The sequence below is a fragment of the Trichomonas vaginalis genome, chromosome V, assembly GCF_026262505.1.
Source record: "Trichomonas vaginalis G3 chromosome V, whole genome shotgun sequence".
Lineage (NCBI taxonomy): Eukaryota > Parabasalia > Trichomonadida > Trichomonadidae > Trichomonas > Trichomonas vaginalis.
In genome coordinates this window covers 18,822,031-18,843,623 of record NC_067207.1, presented here as the reverse complement: position 1 = coordinate 18,843,623, position 21,593 = coordinate 18,822,031, and the positions used below count along the sequence as shown (strand labels likewise).

Genomic DNA, 21,593 nt, shown 5'->3' with positions numbered 1-21,593 from the left:
CTTGGGATGTTTTAAATATTGAAATAATCCATTGCATTTCAAACTTCCTTTCACATTTATGCTTGATACATGAATACAATAAATTATTTTAGGATCGAGCGAAATTTCTATTCAAATACATAAAAATTTCCTTGATTTTTTTTGCCCATTTCTAGACCGTTTTTTCCGGGAGTTTTAAATACTTCGATTCAATTTCTGTAATGACATTTACTTCTTTGTCATTCCTATCCATTTCTTTTTGCTATAATCGAATTGAAAGTAGCAGGAAATTTATTCAATTAGTTTAATGGATCTTTTTTAGTGTAAATGTGGAGGAAATCAATAGCATATGATTCCTATAAATTATAGGACAAAAAATTTATAAAGGTGTTAAATTTTTTAAAATATCATAAATCATTTAGGTGTCAGACAAAAAGACAGCTGACAAGCTTTCTATAGAAAATAACTCATTTTTGAAATTACAACATTGATTTTTTAGGATTTTCATGATAATTTAGTGATAATTTAAAAAGGAATAGTATTGTACATATAATAAAATAACATAAATCCTGCCAAGATTTTTGAAATTTAGTTTATTTAGTATTTTTGCCTTAATTCAATAGTTCCTGAGTCAATGGAGACATTTATTATAGAATTATTACATAATTTTCTTTTTGAAGCCCTGTTACTCTCTAACTTTTCCAGACAGATGGTTCTATTTTAAACAAACCAAAATTTAATACTCCAATTTATCATTCTTATTCAATTGGCGATCAAATATATATGTTATCCAAGCCATTATAGCATTTTTTAAATTCAAATTGAAAACTCATCGAAGCAAGGGATCATATGATTATGAAATGCTAATACAATTTGTTTTTAAATATAGTATTTGATTAGAAATATCCTTATAATGAAATCGTATATTTTGTTTTAAATATTAGTTGTTATACCTATATATCATGCGTATTGCTCCACCTCACAGATAAATAGAAGTTTTCTACTATTAAAAGCATTGCGTTATCATATGTTTGTAGACTTTTCCTTAATCTTTTTCTTCTGTCAATGATCTGTAGTTTCTATCTATCATAAATCTCATTACAAGCATTTTTGTAATCTTTCAATTATCATCCACTTATCTATCGTTTCCAATTATTGTAAAAGACAGGAGATATTCTATGTTTGCACATATCCTAGAATCAACATATATGATCATTAAATTCTTCATTGTCCAAATATAAAATAATCATTTTGAAATAAAGATGCAGCTATCTGTTAACCTAACTGCTGGAATTCTGATTGCTATGGTGATGGTATTTGCTGTTTCATTGGCAATAATGACATACTGCGTATTAATCAAAATCGAAAAGGAAAGTGAAGAACCATATTATCATGTGAGCAACAAATCGGATTTAGGAAGTGATAACAGCCAATTAAGGGGCGGATCTAGCACTCTCCATCTATGCTTATCCACAAATGAATTTGTTATATGAAATATATCATGATATGTCCAAATAGAGTAAACTGTTTGTATTATTTATGTATTATTTAGACTATGGTATTTCCTTTTTACACAACAGATACAATGATTTTCCTTGAAAAGCCAAATATTATTTTTATTGATTATCTAAAAAAAATGAGAATATGCCAAAGTACTCATTTATGTTAGCTTGAGTTTAAGCCTTTTTAGAAACATTATAATGCCCAGAGAAAAAAATTTTATGGATAATGATATCAAGATAATTTATGTGATTAGTACGGATGGAGCATTGAAAAGATAAGAAAATTAACAAACATGTATAAAATTTAAAACAATAACAAACAAACAAAAAAATATAACATATCTATTAATAAATATCAAATTACTGAGGAGCAGGGAGGTCTCCTTGTGTAGCAGTAGCATCACCGCAAGTATTAGTATTAGTTTGCTCCGTGGATGCAATTGAAATTTCAGGATCAGAAGATTCAGAGAAATTTATCTGAGAACTGCTCTCATAATAAGATTCCTCGTAAGAACTACTCTGTTCGGAGGCTTCTGAAGGAACAATTTCGGTTTCTTCCACAGATTCATCGTAACTCTGATCAGCACCTTCAATATGTGGTCTGTTTCTCTTCCTGATGATTACAAGGACAGATACAAGAGCAACGATAGCTAATACTCCAATTGCGACTCCAATTATGAAGACGTAGCTGAGCGATCCAGAATTATTGGATGCGGATGAGTTCGTTGGCGAACCAAACTCCTTTGGATTGACAATGACAGCTTCTTTGTATGAATTATCAATGTCATTTATGGTTGCAAGGGAAGGAGAGTTCGGGATGACTCCAGAGAACTCAGGGACACCGGACTTGCACTTTAGAGTTGCATTGACGGGGGTTTGATAAAGAATGGATATTTTGATATCATTTGCGAAAGTTATTGTTCCAAATGATACAAAATTCATGGAACCATCATTGGCAACTTTAGTTGGATAAGGATTTCTTGTTTTGTTTGATTCACCATCGTTAATACTTTGTTTTAATTGATCTGTTACTGAAACGTTATCTCCAAGGAGTAGAAGGTATTGATATGAATAAGAGGTTGCATTTGGCGATGTCGTATAGTACATTGAAAGATTATACTGTGTCACATTCTTCGTGGAGAAATATGTTGTGTATTGGTACGTAGTTCCTGCATAATTTGAGGAAGAATATGAGAGAGATGTTGACGGGAAGTATTGGATTGTCTGATTCGTTGGAGAAGTTATGACTATATAAGCAAAATCTGCTTGAACATTTACGACACAACCTGATTTAACAGGACCGAGTTGATAAAATCCATCTGTTTCGCCTTTGTCTTGCCAATATACTTCAATTATAAGGCCAGTTCCGAAGAAAAAGCCAGGTTTTGTGAAAAAACAGGTTTCTTTATTTGCTCGCAATGAAAATGAAAGATCTGATGTATATCCTGCATCTGTGCATGAGTCAGGGAGTGTTGTATATCGAGAGGGGACATCTACAAGAGATTTAGCAATACGGGGAAAAATCAAAGAAAACATTTGACAATTAAAATTTGAGAGGATCTTAAATCGCAAAACGTGCTTTTTAAAAATTTAAAAATCGTATTTTTAATAAACAGTGGAGCATAGAAAACGTTAGATGTTTTTTGAGAGAAGATGCAAACGGTTTTTAGTAAAATCTTTTAATTAATAATATTATAAACAACTACAACATCAATATTATTGAAACCCTAACGACATGGATATGTCAAAAATTTTGAGAGCAAAATTTAGATTAAAAGGTTTTGGATCTCAGAGAATATGATATAAATCATACAAAAATTCATTTGACAGGAGATGTAAAAAAATTGAAAGGAATAATCGTTTTATTTTACTGTGCTTTCGAATTATATACATAACTCATAAGTGTTTATTTTTCAAAAGGAAATTTAGGACAATTAAAATTGAATTTATTTCAATAATTCAATTCAGTAATAGCATTCTTAGGAATCGGCAATACACCTATAGAATGAACATTTGTTGGAGCCCAGTTGAAATTTAATTAGATTATCTTGCATTACCACAACCTGCTGAACTTTTTTTAATTTTTGATCTTCATATTTTTTTTATTGTTGAAAAATTATCAAATAATATTCAACGCATTAATTCTTTATTTGCTATTCAATAACTAATGTATTTCAAGAAATTCTTGTCCATGAACAACAACGTTTTAATCATAAATATGTTTTCCATTTTAAACATTTTTTACATGATATTATCATCTCTTCCATCTAGATAATATATTGATATCATATCTTATTCGTACTTATTCAAAAAAATTTATGATATTCGTAACTTTAAAATTCAATTGTTTCAAATCATATTACTAAAGATTTTGAATCATGATTCATACAAGGAATGATAATTATTCCATTGTTTAATTACAAATTTTATATTTCTATTATTTTTCATTTTTGATTTTGTTTTCTTTTGTAACTCTATGTGCTATGATATTTCCGCAATTTAATTTGACTTACTTTAAACTAATTGCAAATAATATTTTCTCTTTCTCTATCTTTAATCGAGATATCATTTTGTTAATTAAGTGACAGTAAAAGTTACAATTCTTTATTTTCTAATTTCAAACAAACAAAAATCTAAAGTACTCACAAAATCTAGATTGAGAGGCGGTCAATGACTTTTGAGGGGAAATTAACGCATGGAATTTAATATTATTTAGGTTGATATTCTTGCTTATTATTTCAGAAAAAAATCTTAAAAATTTCAATATGAAAATTGAAAGCAATTCAAAAAAATTGCTAACATGTAAATTTTAATATCCTATGCATGATTTCATATTTTGAACAGTTTTTATTTTTGTTTAAAACTTAAAATTTTGCGAATTTAATATAATTTATAAAATATAATACGTATATATATTTAAAATACACTAAATTTAATTGTTAATTGACGTTTTTGGGAATGAATTTTATCAAAACATGCCTGAATCCGAAAATTTGAAAGAACGAATTACACAATCATATATGTAGAATTCAAAATACAAACTTAAAGATTGTATACGTTTAAAATTATTCAGATTGTGTTTGATTTCCACTCATTCTGTTTCTTTTGAACTCTAACACTAACATTTCATGATGATTACATGATCCATTTGTACATGGTTGAATTGTTCCAGATTCTACCAGAAAATCAATCCAAATTTCTCAATGCATTCATGTTGATTGGACAAAATTTAAAATTTATCAGCCTGTTTCTAGAGAAACTCATATATTCCCTAATGAAATGTAATTTTTGCTACATTTATTTCAATCAAATTTCAAAAATTGACTGCAGAGCTTGAAAAGGTGATGAATCATGTTGTTATTAGATGTACATATTAGATTTACTATTTCCAAAAAATGCTCAAATTTGAATAGTTTTTAGAAAATTTGGAATTACACTCCTTACATTATATATAATTAAATGTTTAAATTTTATTTATTTTTCCCTTTTAATTTTATAACGTGCTCTATCAAAACTAACCTCTCAATTGAAGGCCACAAAATCTAAGTAGTGAGGGTACACAAATTTTGTATGGAGTACGGTTCAATTTTTAAGAGCCTCACTACTGAGATTTTGTGACTACCTTATATTAATTAATATAAACTGCTGCATGAATTTGCGTCCAGACATCTCTAAGATTGTTCTGGTTGCACAGTGAACTAAGCACTTGTTAAATGACCTTGATCTGCAATGAGCGAAATCTGGAGAGTTCTCAATAATATAATTCCTGACAGTTATCATGGTTGGTCTTTGCATCGGATCTACGATAAGGCAACGATCAATTAAATCGCGAATAAAGGTAACTAAACTCCTTTCGCCGATCCGATTTGCCCCATATTTAAAATATAGCTTGCATATGTAGAAGAAAAGCTAATTTTGAAGTACGCCCCAAATCCACCAACAGGATTTCGAGCTACTAAAAAGGTACTTTTAAATGTGATTTTTTTTATAAAAAATTAAATTTATTTTAAGATCAGACTAAAAACTAATTTTATGGAAAATCTATATCGACAAATTTATTACTTATTGGGTATATAGATTTTTTTGATTATGGCGATTATGTCTGATATGCTTCCAATAAGCCAAAACACATTTCATACTGATTTCTATAAAAGGTATCTTTATTATAGAAGTGTAAGCTATATCTGTTTGTTTTTTTATTATAACAAATTCAAAATTCTCTTATAAGGACTAGATGAAATCTGTATTATTAAATCATTAGCTAAATGAAGGTTCAAATAGAAAGTAAATATCAATTTATATGATACTGAAACCAAATAGTTCTTTTAATAAAAGATAACACGCTGAAAATTATTGAGTATTTGCAAATCTCAAAAATCTATTGGTGAATTTGGCTCAACTTTTAAAATTATAACATCCATATCAAATCATAAAAGCAGACAAAAATTAAAGCCAAACCTATCGGCCAATTTTTTTGATATTTTGATTTTTGAGGTATACTTTTAAAAGTGGATTTAAAGCACTGATGAAAAAACATTAACTTCTGTCGTTATGATTATTGATTTAGACAATAATGATTTTAATCTTTGATTATCAAAACACTAAAGTCATCTTTTTAACATTTGCTTGGTAGCATTAACTCAAGTCTAAAGTACTATTTTATGTGGCACTCTTAGAATTTTTGTATTCATTGTACACGCTGAAATAGTACCATTAAAGTTATGGCGGACTTTCAAAAAATAGTTTGGTCACCTTTTCGCGAATCTGGAATGGAGTGGTTGAAGGAAGTTCATAGCCTAAATCAATATCTCTGAGTAAATCAGGAAGGTTATCACCTTTGAATGGCAATTTTCTTTTAATAATGTAATAAAGGGTAACACCAAATGCCCATACATCATTCTTGAATGGATCACATGATTTACCTACTAATGATTCTGGGGACATAAAGCTTAATGATCCGCAATATTGTTTCTTGGTAGTCGTATCGTCACAGGGGCAGCAAAGTCCAAAATCTGCTAACTTAATACGTCCAAACTGATCAAGTAATATGTTTGATGGCTTGATGTCGCAATGTTCATACCCATTACTATGAATATAGTAAATTGCGTCTGAAATCTCTTTGCTGTACTGGAAAAGGGCTTTAGGAGTTATCTTCTTGCCAGACTTTACAATACTTTCAAGACTGCCACCCGAACAATATTCAAGAATAATAAACATTTCGGTCTCTGAAGAAAAGACGTCATAAACTTTAACAATATGGGGATGGTCGAATTGGACTAAAGATTCAACTTCTCTTTTGTACGATATCATAAATGCAGGGCTAAGATCTGTTTTTGTGATAATTTTACATACAAAATCAATATCGTATTGGGAGCTATGAACTAACCAGCAGCTTCCAAATCCACCACGCCCTCAAAATTTAATGAGATCATACTTCCTTGATTTTAACTCTTCAACACATTGATTGTTCAGCATCATGATTTTGAATAGAAAAAATCAATGAAAAATAAATTGATTTGAAGATAGATTTTTCACTTGATAAATTTTAATAAGTAAGGTAAATAAAGCATCTTTATTATTGATTCAAAATATTTTGAAAGCAAACAGAAGTAAATTGAGAACTTCATAAAAATGTAAATTTCTCAATATGAAAACAAAATTGAATGAGTATTCAAATAATCAAAATAAAAACGGCCATCATATCTCCATGTGATAAACGTTACGATTTTATCGCCAATTTATTAAACGGAAATATTCTTTTCAATTCTTAGAATATTAGTAATGTTAGGCATATATTAATATTTGCTAAAAATAAATTCTCATAGTTTTGAATTCAATTCAAAAATAGATTATTCAAAACATATCTGACTGTTAAAAAAATCAAAAATACAATATTAATTTAAATATAAAACCGAAATATCAAATATTAATATTTTGAAATCCTATCAATTATCTATTCAATTTTGGCGAATTAAACTATATATATGCATCTCTATTTGTTCTTACTATTTTACTGGCCGATACATTCAATTTTCATTTTCATTTTATTCATTCAAATTCTCAATAATTGTTGAAAACTTTATCGTTATCATCTTTAATTGATTGGCAAATGTTGAAATAATAATTAGATATCTACAACAACTATATATAGGGTGTCCAAAGGTGCGTTTAGCACAGCGCTCTATATGAGACTATTAAAGGAGATATATGCTGATTATAAATATATAATAAAAAATATGAATATATGTATATGATGAGTATGTTGTATTTTGGCGCCATGCCGGAATATAAAATGAATTTTGAGACAAGAGGCGGTTTCGCGGGAAATTTTGGCGGGATTTTTTTCATTTTTTTAATGAATCATAAAGAAAACATCCTCGCTCTTGCAAAAAAATGCAAAGACTGTAAAAAAATCTACGAGACATTGGTAAAATGCTTCGGTATGGATGCTCCTAGCTATTCCACTGTAACGTATCATGTTAGGATGTATCACTTCATGAACAAAAAGGCGCCCATCATAAAAATTGACAAAAAATCGCCGGATCAAAGAAAAATCAAAGCAATTCTTCAAGCGCTAGATGAAGACCCAAGAGCATCACTCAGAAGGATAGAGGAGATGACAAAGATACCACGTACAACAGTCAGTTATTATCTGCACAATTATTTGAACTACAAACTAGCGTATACACGTTGGGTTCCGCACAACCTTAATTCAGTTCAAAAAAAATCTAGAGTCCAATCTTCGAAAGAGCTCCTCTCTATATTGGGTGCGTATCAATCCAAGAAGTTTCGCTTTTTAGTAACAGGGGACGAGTCTTGGTTTCAATATGCAACAGAAACCAAAATCATGTGGATCCCGAAGGATGAAAATCCGCAAACATTCCCGAAGAAAAAAATTGACACACCAATGATGATGTTGTCGGTTTTTTGGGGCGTGAATGGCATCATCGCAATTGATATTCTTCAAAAACCTAATACGATGAATGCTCAGTATCTAATTGACAATGTTCTTACTCAAATTATCAATTCTGATGAGTTTGAGAAATCCAAACAACAAAAACAAAAGTTTGCAATTCATTTTGATAATTCAAGAGTTCACAAAAGTCATAAGGTAATGAATTACTTGTTGGAAAACAATGTCAAAGTTGTTCCAAACCCAATTTATTCACCTGATATTGCACCCTCTGACTTTTATTTATTCGGCACGCTAAAAAAGAGAGCTGAAGGACGCGAATTCGCGAGTCCAGATGATCTTGAAAATTTTGTAAGAGAGCAATTTGAGCAATTTTCTCATGATGATTTAAAGCGTGTCTTTCAAGCCTGGATCGATCGCTGCGAACGCGTGATTGAATCCAATGGTGATTATATTTAAATAAACTTTATATATATGTAACTTGTTTATTTCTATTCGCAGTATTCAGGTTTGTGCTAAACACACCTTTGGACACCCTATATTTCAATTGAATGCTAATTTTTCACAACTTCATCTTTCTGAAATCATAATATAGTCTATTTTTGTTCTAAACTTATAAATTCATATTTATATTCGTATAAACGATCTAAATTTCTTTTATGAAAACCTATCTCCAAATAATCTCAATCTGAAATTCAATTTTTACAATGAAGAACAATTAATTTTTCATCTATAACCTATACAAAAAAATTAATTGCTTTTCCACAATCTTTTTTCAATCAATCACTATAAATAATTTCACTATTGTTTTAGAATTCGTTTCTCCATCTATTTTTCCGTTTTTATTCTAATTGTCTTTCAAAATACTTCAGGTTAACAAATAGCAGCTACCTCTAATACCATCCAGACATTTCGATTTCAGAAAATTATTTCCCTCCCTTTCAATGAAATTGAAAGAATTTTGGAGGAATATATGCACACACATTTAAAAGGGACCTTTGCAAAAAATCCATTAGCATATGATATATGAAATTCTACATGACAGTTAAAGAGTTAAATTTAGCTTTACATTGGATTGTTAAATCAAATTCCAAAAAATGACATAGTTTTCGCTATAATTTATAAGTTCATGATTTAGTTTCACTGATATTCAAAGAAAAAATAACAAATGCGATAGAAACTAGTCATATTTTGTTTATACATCAAGAAATGGATGAAAAGAAATGTGAGCATGAAATATTATATAAATGCGTAGTTATATGTTATATTTTTTTGGATCTGTTGTTTGGTTTGTCATCAAGGACAGCGATTGTTCATGGTGACTCAACTATTTGGCCGATATTTTCTCTGATAACATCGAAGTTTGGGATTTGATTATTCAAGAACAACCAGCAAATTGTGGCTGCACCACGAGATATAGCTTCAAATGGTTGTAAGATGGAGTGGATCTTTTCTGGGAAGATTTCTTCAATTTTCTCTTTAACATCCGGGATCAGGCTGGAACCACCGACAAGCAATAAATCATCGATGTCATGTGGTTTGAGACCAGCTGCTTTGAGGGCAGAATGAATTTGAATTGGGATTTCGTCAAGAATCGGTTCAATCAAGTTGTGGAACGTATTTCTTCTAAGTTTGACATCCAAAACTTCACAATCATAAAAATTTGGAATGGTAAAATCTGTCACATATAGGGAACTAAGTACCATCTTTGCTTCTTCAGCTGCTTTAAGCAGACATGCCATGACATTTCTGTTTTTTGGATCCTTTGGATTAAAATCGGAGTGATTCTTCTTGAATTGTTCAATGCAATAATCAACGATGATATTATCTATATTTGCGCCTCCTAAGTTTGAGTTAGTAGCGATAGCCTTGACATTGAATACTTGGCCATCAACGTAAACGATTGAAACATCGAGTTTACTAGCACCAAAGTCGAAAACTAACAAATGGATTTGATTCCTTCGTTCGAAGCTGCAGTAGGCGATGGCGGCAGCTGTTGGCTCGCTGAGCAACTTGTGGACATTTAAGTTAGCCATTCTTGCAGCAGCTATGGTAGCATTTCGTTGTGCGTCGTTGAAGTTAGCAGGAACTGTACTGACACAGTCTGCAATTACATTTCCTGCAGTGTTCTTGCATGTTTCCTTTACATGTTCTAACAAGAAACTGATGATTTCTTCAGGCATGTATTTCTTGCCATCAACTACAATTATTGGGTTATCATCTTCGTAAGCCTGAATTTCGAAATCAACATTCTCCAAAAGTTCTTGAACTGAACGATCGTGATATTTATGACCGATCAAACGTTTAGCTCCGAAAATTACTCTTGAAGGATTGTAAGCAATCTTATCTTTAGCGGCAGCTCCACATGTTACTGAACCATCTTCTCCAATCATAACATAGGATGGGAGGTATTGTATATCATTCATTCCTATTCTATTACCTGCAACTGTGCAGACAATTATATTAGATATACCAAGATCAATGCTAAGCATTGTAATGATTTTCGATTCGGTTTTTTTTTGCCATCTCTTTTTCTTCTAAAAAAAATCATGAGATGATTGAAAAAAATCCAAATATTTAATATTTGCACTTATAGTAAAACTAGATTTTATAGATAAAATGTTCTCATATTGATTGTTTCGGCAATGAGAAGAAATGAATTGGAACAAGATAATATAGTTAAATAACATAGCAGCTGTGCATTCTGTCCAAAATGATTTCTTATGTTATTTATAAAGAGAGAGTTTAAGTGGGGAACTTTGAGATTTTTTCCACCCAATAGAGTTTTGAATATGAGCTCTATATAGATTCTGGCTAGAAATTTATATTGCCTATCATGAATACGTAAATGCTATACGGTAACATTGCAACATATCCCACTTTTTCGACGCAATTGTTTTTCATCCAATTTCAAACCAGAAAAAGCTGCGTGCAATATTTTGTTGACTGATTTAATGATAAACATATGGAAAAAAAGGCGAAATATTTACGACTCATTTTTACCAAATAAATAAATAAAATTAAATATTAAATCAATAATACAGTAATAAATTATATTCTTGTCAGAACTTAATTTGAATTAAACCGAAAAAGAACAATTGCTCGTTTTTATGGATCATGTAGCCTTCGATGAAACACTTTGCCAGCCGATAATCAACTTGACTAACATGCTCTTTAATATTAGTAACAAAAATATTCAGCAATGTGTTGAACTTATTAATGATTTGATCACAAAAAAAGTTTTTCATATTATTACATTCATAAAACTTCTCGATCGAATATCCTCATATAAAATCAAGAACACAATTTTGTATTTAGATATTTTCAACTCTATTTACAAAAAGAACAATTTTACATTTAATTCTGAGTATTTTCCTTCAGGAAGTACATTTGGAGCGATAATTTTGAGAAAATACGGTCTAAAATGTCATAATCCCAAGTATGAACAGTATTCTATTGATCAACTTTATAAAATTTTTCCAGAAGAAGAGGATAAACAGTATTTATTGACAGATGATATCGATTCTCTACTAGACTATCTGAATAAAAAGAATGAGACCTCCTCAAAAATACTACATTACGCTGCCAGATTAGGAGCAGTAAAATGTTTTAAACATTTAGCTTCATATTTCAAATTAAAAGACAAATATAATAATGTTAGTCAAAGTACAGACACAGAACAAGAAATTCTTCAGGAAGCTTTTATCGGAGGAAATATTCAAATAATAAATCTTTGTATCAATTATTACTGTGTTTATCCCGATGACAAATGCATAGAGAATGCAGTGTATGCTCATAACAATGAAATCGCTACATATTTCGCAGAAGAAAAACAACTTTCATATTCATGGCAGAGTTGTTTTGTAACTCTCAATTTTGAGATGTTTCTGAAAAAATTGAATGATTCTGAAAACAAAAATTCCGAAATCCAACTGCAGGCAATCTTTTTAATACCAAGAATTAACATCCCAGGAATAACTAACTATTTTAAAGCTAAAAATATTGACTTAAACTTAAAAAATCATAAAAATGAAACATTACTCATGCATTGCGCGATTTATGGTAACGCAGACCTCGCAAAGTATCTTATTAGCAAAGGAGTCGACGTAAATGCAAAGAGCGAAGATAATCTTTCTGCTCTAATGTTCGCAGCTATTAATAATACATCTGAAGTTGCTGAAGTTATACTTTCGGATCCAAACGTCAATATGTATGATACAGCAATTGATAATGTTAATTCTTTGATGCTTTGTGGATTATACAATTCACCTGACGTGGCGAGAGTGTTGATCGCAAAAGGATATGATGTTAATAAAGCAGCACTTAACAATTATACACCAATTGTTTTTGCAGCAATGGGAAATTCATATGAAACAGCAAAAATTCTCATAGAAAGTGGATGTAATCTTAATTTGGTCTTCAATAACGGAACAAAAGTACTAGACATTGCAAAAAGTTACCATTCAGATGATGTCAAAGCTCTAATCGAGTCATATTTATAATATTATTTGTATTTTTATATTTTACATATATATTTTGTTCGATATAAATGATTATGTTTCTATCATTTCTTCTCAAAGTTATACAAACAGAATTTTGTTTTATTTACGTTCGATCATAACAAAAATAATCAACTTGTATGAATAATAAAGTACCTCAATGATAGCAAGTATATTAACTTCAAGCAAAATTACATAATTCCTAGATTTTTAATTCTTTTATTGAATCCAATTTACAATGTATTCAGTAATTCACAAGAGCTGCATTTGAAACGTGACAAAAGGAATCCCTGCAAGAGTTAAACTGCAAAATACTCTTTGATAAGTGGCTTTCTAAAATTTGAATTGTGGGAAGTTCAGATAACATAGTTAACTCTAGTCTTGGCACCGTGTGGAAGGCAATTGCAAAGCAATCTATGTTTCCAAACAATGAATCCATAGATAACACATTGCTTGTAAATACAACGATACAATTTTGTATGAATTATTTCAAAGTTTGACTAACTGAATATAATAACATTGTCGTACTTTGGCTGTTCTTTATTTTTTATTTTTGTTGCTCGAAAAATTCCGGTAGAACTACGAATTTGTTATCTTTACAATTGTATTGAAATTTGACCAACAATCAATTTTATGATTTCTTTCCTTTTCTCATTATCTTTATCTATTGAAGAAAACATAATCAGCAGTAAATCGGTAGCAGTAGATGTGCCAGCAAGTGAAGATTATGTTGCTATATTCCCTTTATCGAATTGTTTTGTTATTGTTGATTCAATCAATGGATTTTCTACAACTGCATATGATTCACAGAAGAACCAGCTTGGAATCTTCAGCACCACAAACAAAGTAATGAATTTTGTTGAGCCAAATGGAAAAATCATTGTCAAAAACACCGGTTCATCATCAAAATTCTATTTTTCCGTTATAGTCATGTCCAATTTCCCACTTGATAGCAGATGTTCTAGCATTGAAGTCCATAACGCACCAACAAATTCCTATGAAATTCAAATTTCAGAGGCAAACACTAATAAATGCTTATGGATCTCATCATCATCCGATATGACCGTTGATATTACATCCAAAATCAGTGGAATAACTGAAATTTATACACAATCTTCTTATTCCGCAATTAAATCAATTTCTAATGCAGGAACAGCTTCAATTAAGACACAGAATCCATTTATAGTTATCAAACCAACAAATGGTGCTGGTTCTGTCACTGTTTCTACAAAAGGAACTCAAATTTCCGGAATTGAAACATACAACTACTACTTTGTACCATCAGACAACCAAGGACCAATTACACCATCAGATCCACCAACTCCAAAACCAACTCCTACCCAAGAACCATCAAATCCAACACCACAGCCAATAACTTCATCAACTAATCCATCTTCAACAACATCTTCTATTTCTCCGATCAAACCAACTCCAAGTCCAAACAAACCTTCAGAATCTTCTTCAAGCGGAGATTCTGACCAAGGAGAAGGCGAAACACCAGATAAGAAGCGCGATGGAGTTAAGGTAGAACTAATTGTGGCATTAGTTATTGTCACAATCATTACAATAGTTCTCGCCATCGTTATTATTTTCGTATTCATGAAATTCAGAACATTAATTAGGATTTTATAACTTAGTAACTATTACTTTTTGTTCAACTTAAATATAAACTATGAATTTTCATCGATTTAGACTTTTTTACTTAAATTTCAAAATTATTTTGCTTTTATTTCTTAATTCATTCTATTTTTCCTATTGCAAATGATATAACAAATCTTTTAGTCATCAAACATATCGGAATTCTTTCTAATGAACGAATCATTTTCCTTCATATTTACAATAATAAAATTCAAGCATAATTAATGATATAAAAATCAAATAGAGGCACAGTGATAAACGTTCCATCTGTTTGAAATCATGTCACAAGCTAATAATACACTGACTCAAATTTATGCAAAAATTTTCAGATATTTAAAACATGGATAAGTTTATATAACATTTTTAGTAACAGTTGACAATATACTGAATATAATTTTGTTATTTTTTTTGAGTTACATAACATAAGTACTAGATGGAGTAGGGTTATAAGAAACCTTACTAAGGGTTTGACTGAATATTGGATCTCTAACTCTGTTGGAGTTGTAAAGGAGTTCTTGCTTAAGAGCAAGATATTCATCTTTCTTTCCGATTCTTCTGACAATTTCATTAGATGATTCCTGCAAATCTCCACTAATTAATAGTAGATCTCTGTATGGGTTGATCATCTTCTCAATGAAATTGATAATGAAATTTTGCTTTTTCTCTTGTTGGTAATTTCTCCTATTAATTATGAATTTCGGAACTGTGGGTTGGATGAGATCAACAAGTGATGCAAATGGTTGAACATTAAGTGATGTGCCACTCAGGATGAGTAAGTCACATTTAGAAAAGTCTTCTCTGATGTGTGTGAAGAATTGTTTTGGCATCTTCTCTCCATAGAAGATCGCATCCGGTTTCACGTGACATCATCCACACTTGTTGCATGTAGGAACTTTAACGAAGTCGAAACCTTTCTCTTTGCGACCATAATTTCCTCGGATCGCACTGAGACACTCGTTCATGCTGACTTCTGCACCACAGTCGATGCAATGACAGTGTTTGACTGAACCATGGCATTGGACAACTTTCGACTTGTCTTTGATCGCGTCGAGCTCGAGGCAGTCAGTATTTGTTGTGTACCACCTCCTGAGGAGTCCCATCTCTTCGATGAGTCTTATCAGTATGTGGAAATCAGTTGGTAGTGGCATCTCGTTCCAAGGCCATATCTCAGAGAAAACCCACCAGAACGGTTTTGGATTCTCTCTGAAGAATCTTATATCAAACACGAACGGTGGTGTCATATAAGGCGTGAATCCTGTCTCTTCTGCCTTCTTGTTTAAGTCTGGAATAATAGAGTGTAAATCGGGAATGCCGCATGCATTGCAAATTCCGGAGCCAGTCATAACAACTACATTCTTATAATTACCTGATTTAAGAAGATTTGCTAGTACGCTGATGTTTTGATTCATAATATTTATGATTTTGTTAAAAAAGGATTTTCATTGAGAGGAATTTTGCATTTGAATTATTTGAAATTCTTTCAAAAAATTGAATCATAAACGATGATCTTAAAAAAATTTATCCTATTCTTGGTTATAAAGAAAATAAACACAACATTAATTAAAAGACAATGAAAAGTCATCACAGAAAATGTTGGTAACGGCATAGAAATTGTGATTGAACAGGTAGATTTCATCACAATTTTTGAGAAGGCTTTTTGAAATCTATTGAGAGGATTGATTGGGAACTGGATGTATTTTCTAATGACACGTAAAAGAATTAATGTATTAAGCATTATATAAGTAATAATATTTTTGCAGAAACCGATGAAAAATTTTTTAATGAAAAATGTGACACAGCATTTGAACTCCTTTTTCGACCAAAGTGGACAAATAATGGATGAATAATGATTCAAATATCATCTAGATTATGTCAAATATCATTTGCTTTACTGATTAATATAGGAGTGATTGTATGCAAGTCAGTGATTCCTGATGCATTTCCTATACCAGCTCCAGTCATAACAATTATATTTTTATAGTTTCCTGACTTGAGCATGCTGCACAGTCTTTTTTTCTCTATATTATACATAATGGTCTTTGAAATCTTCATATAAATTCATAGTCGTGTCAAAATTTATTTTTCTGAGCAATCGTATATTCATTCAAATCCCATTTTTACTATCTCATTGATTATTTATTTCCTAAAAACATACAGAATAATATTTAGACATTTTGTTCAAAGATTTTATTAAAATTCTCAATATTGCATTTTAATTCAATTTTTTGAGAACTTTATTGAGTTTTCATAAAAGTGTCACATTTTTAAAGTTATATTGTAATTTCATGAAATATATGAAGAGGCATTACTCTATTAAGATCTAGAATACCATATTCTTACTTTGATTGACTCTTAAATTATATAATTGTTATTTTTGATGTCGATCAATATTTTCAATAAACAACGCAATGAAAATAAAAAATGTAATTAATATTTCCATATTTGAGCTATATGATAAGCATTGTATTATATTATACATAACTAAAAAGGAATATAATAGATGAATTATAATTTCATTACAAAGAATGAATTCTGAATTCCAATTAATATTTCAAAATTTGGTGCAAAGAACATAAATTGTTCTATAAATACAAATAATATGAGTGAACGCGTAATTGTTGGTATGATTTGCCATGAATTATTTGGGAAATTTTCATTATCGAAAAACATATATGAAAACATACTCAATCTATTTCCATTTATCAATAATCCATAAACGTTATGGAATATAGCCTAATTCCCTTTTAATCCGATAATTATTAGAGAATAACAAATTCAAGGAGACATTTAACTACCATATGAATCTAAATGATAAGAACATTCAAAATTATTAGTAACCGATATAAAAAAATCTTTTAAAGCCATCAAACAGATTATTCAAAATTTCACAGTTCTATATTTATTTGTAATAAACATACAAATGAGCTAATAAAACGTACATAATTGATATATTTAAATAACTACTATCTCATTTTTTTGTAATTTGGTCAAATTGCTAGTGTAAAACGTTTTAAATTTAATATAATTGTGATCGATATCTTGCAAATTACTAATACTATAGTATTATAAAATTTATCATGAATATAAAATATACCGATATGAGATATAAATATTTACAATTTTGAATGCTTCATTAAAAAATTCTTCTCAAATATTTGGCCAGACATATTAAATTGAATTGACAATTTTCAATAGGTAAATTGGCTGATAAATTCAATTTTTAGATTACTGTAATAGGATTTCTATAACATCCAGAGTCATTTATTTGTAACATATATCAAATAAAAAAGAATCTTATCTAAAAAAAGAATTTGCATAATTGGAAAAAAATTAAATACATACATTTATTTTATGAATAATAGTTAGAACGCGTCCTAGATATATTAAATCTCCTTGTTCCAGGGAGTACTCCAAGAATTTATCTGTGTTGCATCTATTGAAAATGTCTAATCTTATCATCTTTGGAATTGTAATTCTTCCGGACATTGTAAGGAAAATGTTTCTTTTTGATATTATCTCATCAAGCTTGGCTACTATTTGCTTTGATGTCAATCTTCTTTCAGGCTCTATTACAAGGCAATCGTTGATAAGGTCATGCATTTCTCCATAGCACAAATTTTGGATTTTCAATGAATTTGTCATGATTTCTTTGATGAACTTTGCCTCGCTCTTGAATTCGAATGGAAACTTCTTTGTTAAGAGAACATGCGCTGTAATGACTTCTGGGGCAATATAATTTGGTGTGCCACAAAATGTTTTTAAGTGACATTCTTTTTCGTGAGCTAGGCCAAAATCGATGATCTTAGGCTGGTAATCTGAATCAAAGACAATGTTCTCTGCCTTAATGTCTCGATGAGAAATACCTCTTTCGTGAAGGTAATTTATTCCAGATGCAATCTTGTATAAGATATTAAGCTTATCTGACATTGAAAAGTTAACACCACTGTTAACCAACTCTATGAGGTTGCCATTCGGCATATATTCCATTACAATTAAAATCGAATCTTCATTGTAAATGATTTCATGGTATTTAGGGAATGATGGGTGATTAATCCTACCAATCAACTTTAATTCGCGCTCTAAATACTCTAGTATCCCGTTTTCAAGGACGTGTTTTCTATTTATAACTTTGATCGCAACATTTTCTTTTGTCTTTTGATTTTGGCATAGTGCAATCATTGCAAATGCACCTTCACCTATCTTTTTGATGAATTTATACTTACCAAACCGTTCAACAATCTCACGGTGTTGCATCTTGGTAAAGTTGATTTTGTGTTAAATGATTTTGAAACGCTATGATTCATCTTCACAAAAATTGAATATACACATTGAAATGCAACAAATTTAAATGGCAACACGTTGAAGTTTTCAAGTTAAACTATTTATCACATAATGATTAATGCAAAAAATTATCAATGATGTATCTTTGTCTGAATTTTTCAATTTTTGTTTACACTTTTGAAGCAATTATTTTTATTACTATTCAGAATATAATGGATCAATATTGATTTAGATCACTATTTAATTTGATAAATGATCATTCAATTTAAATGGCCCAATTTTTCAATTTTTTGAATACAAGAAAATAATCCACTTTTGATAATTATCTCAATAAAATATTGAGATTTAACTTCAAGATACTTGATTGTACGTTGCCTTGATCTATAAAAATTGAACTGTAATGCATTTGCTAAATTTGTTAGCATTCAAAATCATTTTTATAAAAAATTTTCGAAGAATAGTATATAGAGTACATTTAATAAAATAATATCATTTATCTTTTGTTGCAAAATACGCAGATAGAACGTAAAATTAAAGTGTTTTTGACCGATTCATGCTTGAATTTGAATTCAGATAGATGATATCGTTAGATAAATCTGCCATTTCATATCACATTATCAACCAAATCTTGTTTTTTCAGAATGAATGAAATAAATAATGTCTCAATTGTTGAGATAGTACATTTGAAGATAAAAACACTAAATATGTTTCATTTAAACTCATTTCATAATTAGATTCGTAATTAATATAATTATGATAAATTTTTGATTTTGAAATCTCATTTATGGTGATCTAAATTATGCACTCCATGCATTTCTATAGGCTAAAAATCTTACTAATTGCAATTTTGGCCATTGTTTATGCTAAAATTTAAAACGTAATAGTGATTGTCATGAAAAAATGCCACTTGGGCATTTTTGCTACTATAATTTATTAACAAATCACTTTATAAAGTATGGAAATTACATAGATCAAATAATGTTGTCATTCAATTCAGATATCTTGATATCATTCAAAATTTTGAATTAGTCTTGCCAAAACGTATATTGGTTTAGCATTCATTATCACAAAGCTTATGATATTAATCTTATGATACAACATCTAAGGATTCGAAATGATTTTATAAATGAGGTTTAAATTTCATTGATCATACTTTTTAATTTTCAGTTTTGCCTTTAACCAGCCATTAAATAGCTGCCATTTTCCTCACTCTTTCGTTTTCTTACCACAATTTTATTATGATTTAAAAAATTAGTCAAAAATAAAGTTTCCACTCAATAATACCCTATCATTTCCATTCAAAGGTCCAAGTTATGATATATCTGAACCTATGAAGTTTCATTGGATCCTGGATATTATCGTTTTGAGCTTTGGGGCAGTAGTGGCGGATATTATTCAAGTTCATCCAATCCTGTAAACGGATCCTACGTTTCAGGTGATATTATATTAGAGAAAGTGAAAAAATTTTATTTGTATGTTGGCCATGAAGGGATGCCACGTTGTAAAAATATAGTTTATGGAGGAGGCGGTATAGGTGACTTAGGTGGTGGAGGTGCCAGCGATATTAGACTCATAGGAGGCGAGTATGGTAACTTTTCTTCATTAAAAAGTCGTATAATCGTAGCTGGAGCTGGTGCTGGGAGTGATACTTTTGGGATTGGAGGTCCTGGTGGTGGTCTAATCGGTATGAATGCATCAAATAACAAGTCTACTGGCGGAACCCAGACACAAGGAGGGTATGGAATTGTCAATGGCACTTTTGGTTTTGGTGGCGGTTTTCATGCAGAAAGAGATGGGAGCGGATCTGGCGGTGGGGGCTATTTTGGCGGCGGCTCATCAATTGCATATAGGAATGAAGGTGGAGGTGGTGGAAGTAGCTATATTAGCGGTCATCCTGGCTGTATTTCTGTCCTAGAAAATTCTACATCTCAAAATGAAATTTATTTTAGCCAGGAAAATAATCCATCAATCCACTATTCAGGAATAAGGTTTATCAAAACATTGATGATTGATGGTAGTAGCGAAATGATGTCTCCTTACAACAAGATGGAATCGCATGGACATTTTGGAAACGGATTCATCAAAATTACAAGATTTTCATGCAATGCTGTTTCATGCAATTGCCTATTTAGAAATTATTATCAGTTTAATATTATTTTGATTTCTGTATTCATTTTAATGTAAAATCTTTTGAATTTATTGACTTTTTCCTCTTGATGAGATTCTGTTTTCAGAACAACTGCAATCTATTCGAATATGTAGATTATTATATATTTTGGGCCCTAGACTAAGTAAAAATTCCAAATTTGGAAAATTGATATATAATACAAAATTCAAATAAGGTATAGTAAGCAATAATAGTAAAATTGTCTGACGTTTATATTGGAATACCATTGTAACACCTAATTAGAGTATCGATTACCAGATCGATTAAAAATCTTTAAAGTAATTATTATACGGCATTGATCTTTAATCAGAATGTCACAATGTGACTATAGTCATAAGCATTAAACCATGCTGCTCGGTTTTTGAACAAGATTGAAATTTAAATCAGTTTTACAGTAAAATAATACCGAAATTGTAACTCTATGCAATTCAAGATGTTGTATGATAAGTTGATTATTGTTGGTCAGCATAGTTGCTCAGACCAACTTTATCTCAATGTCACTTTTAACGTTTGACAAGATTGAGGGCTTTTTATTTTTTGTGATGGTCTTAGCGTCTTTCCCAAATTCCCAATTTTCCCAAACATGAACATTATTACTGCACATTTTTTGATGA

The 21,593-nt window shown here is 30.2% G+C and overlaps 9 protein-coding genes across 9 annotated transcripts, besides 2 other annotated features; 4 read left to right on the top strand and 5 right to left on the bottom strand.

Moving 5' to 3' along the window:
- Nucleotides 1-1,715: 1,715 nt before the first annotated feature.
- Nucleotides 1,716-3,017, bottom strand: TVAGG3_0362100 (uncharacterized protein; the record flags this gene model as incomplete). Its single annotated transcript, XM_001579880.1, has 1 exon — nucleotides 1,842-3,017. The coding sequence occupies one exon, from the start codon at nucleotides 3,015-3,017 to the stop codon at nucleotides 1,842-1,844; it is 1,176 nt and encodes a 391-aa protein (XP_001579930.1).
- A 2,298-nt stretch (nucleotides 3,018-5,315) lies between these two features.
- Nucleotides 5,316-6,237: a mobile genetic element.
- Nucleotides 6,238-7,629: 1,392 nt separating this feature from the next.
- Nucleotides 7,630-8,933: a mobile genetic element.
- TVAGG3_0362080 (Mariner transposase) lies at nucleotides 7,726-8,853 on the top strand (the record flags this gene model as incomplete). Its single annotated transcript, XM_051231473.1, has 1 exon — nucleotides 7,726-8,853. One exon carries the CDS (start codon nucleotides 7,726-7,728, stop codon nucleotides 8,851-8,853), a length of 1,128 nt encoding a protein of 375 aa, XP_051101203.1.
- A 774-nt stretch (nucleotides 8,934-9,707) lies between the features above and the next one.
- On the bottom strand, nucleotides 9,708-10,886 carry TVAGG3_0362060 (ATP binding; the record flags this gene model as incomplete). Its single annotated transcript, XM_001579878.1, has 1 exon — nucleotides 9,708-10,886. The coding sequence occupies one exon, from the start codon at nucleotides 10,884-10,886 to the stop codon at nucleotides 9,708-9,710; it is 1,179 nt and encodes a 392-aa protein (XP_001579928.1).
- A 618-nt stretch (nucleotides 10,887-11,504) lies between these two features.
- TVAGG3_0362050 (protein ubiquitination) lies at nucleotides 11,505-12,896 on the top strand (the record flags this gene model as incomplete). Its single annotated transcript, XM_001579877.1, has 1 exon — nucleotides 11,505-12,896. One exon carries the CDS (start codon nucleotides 11,505-11,507, stop codon nucleotides 12,894-12,896), a length of 1,392 nt encoding a protein of 463 aa, XP_001579927.1.
- A 630-nt stretch (nucleotides 12,897-13,526) lies between these two features.
- Nucleotides 13,527-14,525, top strand: TVAGG3_0362040 (uncharacterized protein; the record flags this gene model as incomplete). Its single annotated transcript, XM_001579876.1, has 1 exon — nucleotides 13,527-14,525. The coding sequence occupies one exon, from the start codon at nucleotides 13,527-13,529 to the stop codon at nucleotides 14,523-14,525; it is 999 nt and encodes a 332-aa protein (XP_001579926.1).
- A 419-nt stretch (nucleotides 14,526-14,944) lies between these two features.
- TVAGG3_0362030 (cellular response to caloric restriction) lies at nucleotides 14,945-15,358 on the bottom strand (the record flags this gene model as incomplete). The annotated part of the gene is made up of 1 exon (XM_001579875.1): nucleotides 14,945-15,358. One exon carries the CDS (start codon nucleotides 15,356-15,358, stop codon nucleotides 14,945-14,947), a length of 414 nt encoding a protein of 137 aa, XP_001579925.1.
- A 39-nt stretch (nucleotides 15,359-15,397) lies between these two features.
- Nucleotides 15,398-15,940, bottom strand: TVAGG3_0362020 (NAD+ binding; the record flags this gene model as incomplete). The annotated part of the gene is made up of 1 exon (XM_001579874.1): nucleotides 15,398-15,940. One exon carries the CDS (start codon nucleotides 15,938-15,940, stop codon nucleotides 15,398-15,400), a length of 543 nt encoding a protein of 180 aa, XP_001579924.1.
- A 1,921-nt stretch (nucleotides 15,941-17,861) lies between these two features.
- TVAGG3_0362010 (protein serine/threonine kinase protein) lies at nucleotides 17,862-18,785 on the bottom strand (the record flags this gene model as incomplete). The annotated part of the gene is made up of 1 exon (XM_001579873.1): nucleotides 17,862-18,785. The coding sequence occupies one exon, from the start codon at nucleotides 18,783-18,785 to the stop codon at nucleotides 17,862-17,864; it is 924 nt and encodes a 307-aa protein (XP_001579923.1).
- Nucleotides 18,786-19,806: 1,021 nt separating this feature from the next.
- Nucleotides 19,807-21,508, top strand: TVAGG3_0362000 (glycine-rich protein family; the record flags this gene model as incomplete). The annotated part of the gene is made up of 1 exon (XM_001579872.2): nucleotides 20,304-20,996. The coding sequence occupies one exon, from the start codon at nucleotides 20,304-20,306 to the stop codon at nucleotides 20,994-20,996; it is 693 nt and encodes a 230-aa protein (XP_001579922.1).
- Between the last annotated feature and the right edge of the window lie 85 nt (nucleotides 21,509-21,593).